Here is a 10,182-nt window from a genome sequence, read left to right as displayed (position 1 = left end):
TAGTTTTTGTTCTACCACGGAATACACAAAATCACTAATATCAGACTAAATAGATATCGTACAGTATTATATATTATCAACGAGTATTAAAGAGACATTAAAGAATTGGTTTGTAAGTGAAAACTGTGTTTGGTGCGTATGTTCAATGAATCCCAGGTAAATTTCTGCATAGTAGGGAACGATCTGTCTCATAGGCCAAGAGTTCGTTCGTCAGGGCGAAGTTTTGGTAAAACCCCTACAGTTCGTAACAAAGAAAGCGTGATCCAGTTGACATAGCAACGGTCATATTGTAACGTGCACTACGACAGCGAATACTACGACAGCGAATATATGAGAGTCCGAGTAAAACCTAATAAGATTAAAAAATAGTTTCAATTAACAAATACGAGACCACTTAACATGCCTGATTATACCACTTTTTTTATAGTAGTAACTTGAACAGATATCGGTAAAGAACTTTTTGACAGAAGTTGAGTTAAAGTTAACTTGAACGGAAAACACACACAAAATAATTTCAGGCACATTGAATTCATAATTGCACAACTAAAAACAAAAGGGACCAACATTTGAACCCTGCGGGATACTCGGTGAAATGCACTACTTATTCACAAATCCTTGTAACATGTCAATAGGGAGCGGGAATATAATGGTGGAGTTCTTTTCGGCTGATATCGAGCTGAGCGTCTGTAGATATCGAAGTTGTAGTGCTGATGGTGAATCCGCCATGATGTCGGCTGCTTCTTTAAGCGCTCGGGATGCTGATTGTTCACCCTCAGCAGCAATGACCTGTTCGGAAATGTTAACAGTTTACATTAATCTCAAGAAATCTAAATAATTGGCGTAGATATATGGGCTTGGTAAAATGAAGTTTGAGCCAGCAATTAATTATTTTCTATCTGGTTTGAAATGATGCAGCCCTGGATTTTAAACTGCACTCCATCACCCGTATTACACGTAGAAAAAAGTATGATGAAGGTTTACAACATATAAATATAAGATCAAAATTTATGTGGCTTTTATCCACCCAATTCGCTACTTGCACGGTTCCGCCATTATGCACTATGTGCGGGAGAGCCTCGAACTGGCAGCATACATGAATGGGAATTGAACTAGTCATAACGTTCTGTGTAAGGTTACATAATTCTTCCTTTCATGTATGCTGCCAGTTCGAGGCTCTCCCGCACATAGTGCATAATGGCGGAACCGTGCAAGTAGCGAATTGGGCAGTCACAACACTAGTTTGGTGCGAACAGAACCCAGTAATGGCCGAATGAAATTTGACCATCACTTGGCTCGTTGGATTCGCCGATCATAACATATCACATAATCACACACACATTTTAGAATACTTACTTTAGCTCGAGAATCCCGCGTTGCTTCGGCTTCAGCCGCCATTGCACGTTGCAGTTGCAATGGTAACCGAACATCCTTACTGTATTATGATTGAAATAAAGAAAACACATGGTTTCTTCAATGAAGCGTTATTTAAAGCAGTTTTTATTTCAGTTTTTACTTCTCTGTACTTTTCATAACTTTCATGATATTTGTCAGTTCTTTTGTTTTAGCTTTCTTTTGTTCCTTTTGTTTTAAATTAAAGCCAAACGCATAAATTTGCCATTCACCACTCTCAAACCAGACGTCTAGTCTGTGGAGTTTTGAACAGGCCAGTTTGTTACTTTTAAAACTGGACCTTCGTCTAATCAAATGCTTGTAACTTTGCTTATTGAAGTCACATTGGATTCAATGTGGTGTCATAATGTGCAGAATTAGATAGTGCATCTATTAAAAAAAAAATTACCCAATATTGTTCAGTTTGGAAATTGTGATTATTTTTCCAAGTGTAAGGATACTTTATTGGCGCAGTATAGAAACAAATCCAACTGGGTAGTTATTTTTGTTTTATTCTTATGAAAAATTTCGGATTTATGTATAGCGCCTTATTCCAGATCTTGGAGGATTCAAAGCGCTGTAATTTCGCTACCATGGTGAATCATCACAATCAGATCACATCAACTATAGGCCTATAAACCAGTGGCTGTGCCTGGCGCAAACCTATCCGCACTTAGATTGTAACATCCACCAATTATCTGTGCAGCTCCCCAAATTCCACTGGGTGAAGGAAGTTTTTGATAGCCAAACAACTAATCACCGATTTTTGAAAGCAGAAGGAAACCAGAGATCCATGAGAAAACCTACGAGAGCGAGCATGGAACCTGGATAAACCAAGTGCACATTATGTCCTTGGGCACGGCCGGGGCTTGAACCCCGGACCTCAGAAGTGCAAGGCGAGGAAACAACCGCTGTGCCAACTCGCTCTCCCTACTCTTTATAACCCACCCGATAACCCACTGATATTGGTAGAGAGGTTAGTATTAACATGATTAACGAAGGTCAATTTCTCATCTATTATTGAGCATATTGAGTGTCTTACATTTCAACTCTTTCCACTTTGACTCCCCATGGGTCTGTTGCTTCATCAAGGGCTGATTGCATCTCAAAGCTTACTCCATCCCGATTACTCAACATCTCAGCTAAGGTCTGTGGATTAATACATACAGATATAATTACTTCAGTGCAATTGGCCGTTTCAAAAGAAGTATTAGTCTTTAAAGAACCACTTGTCTTGAATCACTGAAATTTCGGTGAAATAAATTGGATTCCTTGCCCCTATCATAATTATACATAACTTTTGTTACCAGTGTATTTTTGAGACATTTTTAAAGAGAATTCCTACTCTCAACATTGTCAACAATATTTTTAAAGGCCGATATCTCAATTTCCAATTTCCAAAACGGTGTTGAGGAGCAAAATATCTCTATATTTAAGATATGTAAAAACCTCAAAATTGATAACCTGCCCAAAAGTGTCTCCTTTTGACATGACACGTCACATATATGCTTGCAGACGAGGTTTTACGGTATATCTTTAGATGATATTTCTATCAACCATTTCCACAGTAATGATATACATTGGGTCAACTCTTACCTTCGTTCCTAGACAGTTACGCAACGTTGTAGCCGCTAATAATCGTGTAGACCCTCGATAGTCTTGTACATTAACAACTGCCATGACTGGGTTATAAACTCGAAAATAGATTACCGCATCAACTGTAACAGTAACACTGTCTTTAGATAAAATCTGAAATAAAATGTAAACAAAACAGATAAGCCAGATGCTAAAATGAAATAAACTATAACTTAATGTCATGTTTTCCCAAAAATATTCTTTCGTATTGTTTCAAACTTGTCCAGCGAATCCCACGGTAGACTTGAAGACACCTAGCATTTCCTTTGCGTATAAAATCATTGAACAGAAGACAATTCCCAAAACGGTGTTACTTTCATCAGTCACTCCTATCTTCATAAACAATTTCCTATCTGTTCCACTAACATTGACAGAACTGCGTCGACTTCAACTTGATAGAAAGACCAATATATTCCTTTTTGGGGGAAACTGCGCACTTTGGCGTAGGCCCCTAATCCAAGAACCTTTCTTTCACTCAGCAGCTGAATAGTGATTTACATGTAAAAATATTAAATATTCATCTGGTTTCAGCACACTGCTTTGAGAGCTCTTATACATGACGGCATCTTTCCCATTATAATCATGCAGAAATGTAAACTAAATTGTTGTATTTCTCCAGCTTTTATAGTAAATACCAAAGTGGAAACTCCTATCTCCAATAGACATTGCCGTTTTACGTTGCAACATACTGGTTACACTATCTGGGGGTGGTGGAGGGGATTTCCCTGAATGGTTCCCCAGCCCAAATATAGATTTAACAGATAATGTTATTGTTATTGTCAACAAACCTCAAGGGACTTTTCGTTGCAATATAGATCTTTCCTATGATTGTTTTGCATTCCGAAGTATAGAAAGCCTATCATTTCTCCGAATATAATTATATCTAGAGGTAAAAGGTCTTCGGGGAAACAAACCGCTGGGATGTGTTTTTGTTTTTTTAAACAAGTATTGAATTATTCTCTATTCTCGACACATCAATCTATAAGGATCATGAGGCAACACAATATGCTTGTCCTAGAATGACCTTTGAAAATAAGTATAAACAATACATACTCTACAACTTGTGCACCTTCAGGAGCCAATGATGATATTGTAAATGAGACCTTGTTTTTGACTCAAAGTGAGATAATCACAAAGAAATACCTCTTGCGGTGGTACATCTAGTGAAATAGTCCTCATGTCTACTACTTTGATGTCGTCCATACACAGTAAATAAAAGAATAGCCCTGGTCCTTTAGCACCACCAGGTAATATCCGACCCATGCGAAATATCACTGCACGTTCATATTCTTGTACAATCTGTGGTTAAAAAACGAAATTTGATGATTTTTTTCTCCATTGCTATTTTACCGTCACTTAATATTAGCTTTACTATTTTACTATTAGATTTGAGGACAGTAAATAATTTGCTTGCGTTTTGGCGTTGTCACAAAAGCACCGGGACCGTTCCGCAGCGTTTTTTTTTTTTCTTTCATTTTTCCTGTTTTTTCTTTGCTGTGGCACAAATGTGCCGCCGGGAGACAAAACGGTTCTCTCCACGCAAATTGATCAGCTTTGTTTGCCTTATCGACGTTTTCTATAGCAAAATATACGCTGCAGAAAATGTTAGCCGCTAAAATTATGGAATGATCTCCCTTCTCTCACTGGAAAAAGCGTCAAAGAGGAGAACAACACCCCGAAAGCTTGCCACTTGGGCATGCTGCGGAAAACCAAGACCATGAACCGAAAGTCGCCGCGAGAACGGAAAACGCAGCCTTGTCGTATAAACGGATAAACGCATGTAGCCTACACCATGCCTACACATAAAAACTTCGGCTTAGATTATACGGGCCCTTACCAACTCTTACCATGCTTACTGAAACATTTCCGACCTTTATTTACCTTGATTGAAAGAAAGAGTGAAACTGGCAAAAACAATAGGAATATTAGCCATGACAATGCGGTGAGACAACAGATAGCTCCTGCGGCTCCTGCACTAACTTCATTCTCACGGTTATCATCGTACACTTGACCTTCAAAATAAAGATTGAAAACAAAAAATCATATGATTCAAAGGATTCAATATTCACTCACCGCAAGATATCCATGATAGGTTCTTTACAAAAACGATAATGATTTGGCTTATTGTTGGTTTTGGCCTATGCCATGTAGGCCTACACGGCGCTATTCAAACGGTCATTATTCACGGCGATGCGGCGCAGGAAAGTCTATACGGTTTATACGAGGGGCGTTCAAAAAGTTCCACCTCCATTATCACACCTCTGTTATCTTACGTGCCAAGATATTGAGATTACACATGGTTATACTATTAAATCTTGGCTACAAAATAAAAGTTATTTGATTAAAATGTGATTTTTGGTTGCTAAGATGTATCAAATGAGGTGTCAAAATGCGCAGAAATAAATTCTGCTTCCAACGCATTTTACAGATTTGTAAAATTTGTATAATGGCCATTATTTAAGGGGGTAGTTACTTTTTTGAGATGTTAATAATATTTGGGATATAGTAGCCTACTTAATGTTATGGAATCGGAAAAAATGCAAAATTCAGCCACATCGATCGTAATTCCTTTTTAGAATTTTATTTTAATCCAGCTTTTCAACTTCCTTCCCATGTGAGTAATAATAGTATGATGATACAACAGTATAGCCTAATATTCCGAAACAAACTAGCATTACCTTGGCCTATATTGAGTAACAAATGAAATTATCAACAACATGTACTTTCCAAAGCAATAAACATTGATCAACATATCTTATTTGGCGAAAACGCGTGTTATCCTTCTGCCGCGAAAAATCAAAAAAGTATAATTCATTTCCTGTGGGGCCTACTAGATTCCGGGACCTCCTATTAACTATCCCTAGGGGCTATACATTGTAAATTGACGACTAGTTGAAATGTCAATGTGGTTGAACCAGCAATTTAGGTGTTAAGGATTTTGATGTGGTCGCCAAAATTTGGTAGAATTTTTCTAATGCTTGATTCATTGTGAAACAATGGTGCAATATAATGCAAAAATACATTTCCTCTTTGTTTTTTATGATTGATGATAATTTTGAGTGAAACATTATGTTCGTCTTTGGTAAATTACCAAGTGATTGATCATTATTAGTAACATTTAAATTAGAGAGAAACATTATGTTCGTTTTTGGTAAATTACAAATTGATCATAATTAGTAACATATCGTATACCGTAGGCTACGTAAAAAAAAGCTATCCATGCACTGGATCCATGCACGGCATGTATTCTGCTCCAAAAAAGTATCCTTCCACTTGGAAAAATAATCACAATTTCAAAATTGAACCATATTGGGGTAAATTTGTTTTTGTAATGGATGCGCTACCTACATGAACTAATCCGACACATTATGACGCCACATTGAATCCAATGTGACTTCAAGAAGCAAAGTTACAAGCATTTGATTAGACGAAGGTACAATTTTAAAAGTGACAAACTGGCCTATTCAAAACTCCACGGACTAGACATCAGCTTTGAGAGTGATAAATGGCTAATTTGTGCGTGCCTTCAATTGAAAATAAAAGAAACAAAAGAAAACTGAAACAAAAGAGCTGACACATAAAATGTGAGCTATGAAAAGTACAGAGAAGTAAAAACTGAAATAAATATTGCTTTAATTACATGTATTTGAAGAAACTGTGTTGTACATTTGTTGCGCTTGTTGGAATCATTTTGCGCCTTGTACATGTTGTATAGGCCAGTTTGTCACTTTTAAAACCGGACCTTCGTCTAATCAAATGCTTGTAACTTTACTTTTTGAGGTCACATTGGATTCAATGTGGTGTTATAATGTGCAGAATTAGATTAAAAACAAATTTACCCAATATGGTTCAGTTTTGAAATTATGATTATATTTCCAAGTGTAAGGATACTTTTTGGCGCAGTATATTTGGTTGACACTTTCTATTACATAGCCAGACGAATCGTCTTTATCAGTGATGTTGTTACAACTGTAAAACCATAAACAAAGGTATCCCACGGTAGTTTTATCTTGGGTCCTGTGTTATAACCTGGGGTACCTTTGCGTTACATAGTAAAAAAATTAAATGGTTCAAACATTTTACCTCCACATCAAGTGGTTCATCCTCCTGAGCATTTTGACACCTTTTTTTTAATGAAAATCGGTTAAAAAATGAGAGAGTGCGGGCAAAGTATCACAAAGTATAGGGAGGATGTAACCCCACCTCTTTTTTCCACATTTACAATCATTCTGAGCAAGTATTGGTCTTTTAAATGAACTTCTGTATTTATTTACTTGGTTTAGATGTCTGGGAGTCCATTTTAGACATTTTTTTACTAGATTCAAATTTTTAATGGGGTTTTAAATCAAATTTACGATAGGAATCACTCACCCTAATCCTCCTCCCCCTAATCCTCAGCCACCCTTGGCACATTTCATGCCAAACGTCATAAGAAAATAATTTTAAAATATTTTAAAACAGGATAAAAACATGAGTAATCTAGAATAAATTAGCCTCAATTTAAGACCTAATTGAATCTTCTAAGTGAAGGAATACTCAAGAGACAGTGTTTTGAAATCCAAGCTGCCCATCAAAATGTAACAAAACCACCTTTTTGGGTACCCCAGTATATGACACAGGATCCTTTCAGTAACATAAAATAATCAAAATATCGTACGAACTTCAACAATTTTTGGTAGGCTTCCTGTAAGGTACTTAGTATTTGACCAACATAGCACTACGGGCAAATAAAAATATATAGGTCTCCTTTTCAAAGTGTGTGTGGGTGTTGACTACAAACAGGAACACCCATTATAAACCATTTATAGTAGGCCTACACTTTTCAAATTTATAATACGGGTGTAGCCATGACAATCATTTCGTACCAATACTCCATTATGCATGTTAAAAGCATTCTTACATAATGTATTTACTCTATCAATAAACCTCCAAGCCTCAGTGAGACAGAGATGTCGGCCATAATTGCACATTAGCTTTTAACCTTGATATTTCAAATGTCGATCACATTGTCAATTAGTAGATGCAAATAATTATGACATAGGATATTAATGTTAGGGGACTCATTTTCATCTATATTATAAAAAAGTATTTCATGGAGTAAAAACTAAGATGAACTAAGAACTATTATCCCTTTTCTAAAAAATGTATTATTCCTGAAATTAGTATGAACTTAGGGGATTGCCTTCCAATTCAAATTCCTGTCACTCATGCATGAATTTATCCGTTGGATACGGGAGTAATCTCGATGAATAATAAACCTTGCAATAAAACAATCTAAAAGAGAACAGCGTATAGCGTAGCGTTGTGGTTAAAGTCTTCGACTCTATATAGTGAAGGCGGTCCGGATTCGATTCCCATGGAGCAAAATTTCACTACGCACACTCTCTCAATTAATGCATTTGAATTTTCTGGTAGATGTACGAGTCGTATTTATTGGATTGCGTCCGTCTCGTGGTACAACCTACTACCAACCCCGGGATCGTGATCATCAGGGGAGATAGGGCCTACCAGTACCATTAGCCTTTCAAAGACTGGTTTTGGCACTCATCCTATGTATATATATTTGGATCCAAAGAGTGTTCTCTCATGATCGTTATTATTAACGACCAAACGTCTTATAAGCGAGTACTATGAAATAATAATACCAGACTCCAGGGGCGTAGCCAGCTTTCTTGGTCAGGGGGGCAAAGTAAAATTTTGGGGGCACAGACGAAAAAAATTGCAGTTGCATCATACAATACATAGAGACTGTATGTCTTCGAGCTTACCGAAAAAGGCTTTATTGGGACGATGTGCGCGCGTAGCGCGAAAAAAAAAATGGTATTTTACACTATTTTCGCCCATTATCCGGCTAAAAGGGCTTTATTGTTTACAATGTGCGCGCGTAGCGCGGAAAATTTTGTAATTTACACTATTTTGGCCCTGAATTTTGCTAGAAAAGGGCTCCTTGCCCTTTTCTTTTCCCTCCTGATTTTCTCTTTCATTTTTTGTCAGAGGGGCACTTTTTCTTTCATTTTTTTGTCAGGGGGGGCACTCTGCCCCCCCTGCACCCCCGCTGGCTACGCTACTGCCAGACTCGAACGGTTAACTACGTAACATCATCGACATACCCTGTGAACGAATTAAAAAAAAACACTGATATGTGCTGGTTTATTTTACACTCAGTGCACCAGCACACACACGACTCACCAGTATTTTGTGACTTCCTCCTTTGAGCACCATGTTCCTGCTCCCAAGCTTGAGACCCCTGGTCTTGAGACGATGATGCTGTCGTCGCCATCCTCAGCACCGTTAATAAGCTTCAATACAAATCGCAGCACACAGTATAGGCCCTAAATGTTGGTGTAATTGTCCGACTTCCTACTTTCTGAATGAATGCCAGTGCGAAACAGCTGCCAACGTGTTATGGAATATAATGATGATGGTACTACTGCGTCTGAGTTTTCTTATCAACACACGCACGACTATAGACCTATCTATATAATTACGTGTGCACTATCAATTATGATTTATATTAAATAATCTTTCATTCGTAATTAATATGCAGACTACTTAAGCTTTCTACCAGACTGAATCTTTGTTAAAACAAACTCACTATTTAGTCACGAGTCTTGAAAATGACAGTATCACGCATGTACATAACCGGAGATATGAGCAAACCAACAATTAAGCAAAACCAATCAATATGTTCACCACTTGTTTTAATTGCAACAAAATTAAAGATCATATCTGTCTGTGATAGTTGTTGAATCCTGGTAAAATAATAATCAATAAAATACAATATGGGTGAATCTGAACTATATCATGAACCGGATAAGAGTAAGAGCATCAGATAAATTAGTGCGCTATCAGCAGAGATGAATTAATGTACCAAGAGCAGTAGATGAATAAGTGCGCTATCAGCAGTTGTTGAAGTAGTAAGCTTTCAGTAGTAGATGAAGTAGTAAGCTATCAGCAGCAGCAATCAGCAGTAGATGAAGAAGTAAGCTATCAGCAGTAGATGAAGTAGTAGGCTATCATCAGTAGATGAAGTAGTAAGCTATCAGCAGTAGATGAAGTAGTCAGCTATCAGCAGTAGATGAAGTAGTCAGCTATCAGCAGTAGATGAAGTAGTCAGCTATCAGCAGTAGATGAAGTAGTAAGCTATCAGCAGTAGAT

At 37.3% G+C, this 10,182-nt stretch overlaps 1 protein-coding gene across 1 annotated transcript; it reads right to left on the bottom strand.

Annotated features, from left to right (window-relative positions):
• Positions 1–323: 323 nt before the first annotated feature.
• Positions 324–9,547, bottom strand: LOC140138449 (stomatin-4-like). Its single transcript, XM_072160341.1, has 7 exons — positions 9,214–9,547; positions 4,906–5,036; positions 4,168–4,323; positions 2,986–3,138; positions 2,432–2,538; positions 1,354–1,432; positions 324–786 (listed from the first exon to the last, which is right to left on the bottom strand). Exons 1-7 carry the CDS (start codon positions 9,302–9,304, stop codon positions 598–600), a joined length of 906 nt encoding a protein of 301 aa, XP_072016442.1. The 5' UTR covers positions 9,305–9,547; the 3' UTR covers positions 324–597.
• Positions 9,548–10,182: the final 635 nt, after the last annotated feature.

This window comes from Amphiura filiformis, chromosome 17 (assembly GCF_039555335.1).
Source record: "Amphiura filiformis chromosome 17, Afil_fr2py, whole genome shotgun sequence".
NCBI classification, from domain to species: Eukaryota; Metazoa; Echinodermata; class Ophiuroidea; order Amphilepidida; family Amphiuridae; genus Amphiura; species Amphiura filiformis.
The sequence above is the reverse complement of the archived record's forward strand: the minus strand, read 5'-3'. Positions and strand labels throughout refer to the sequence as shown.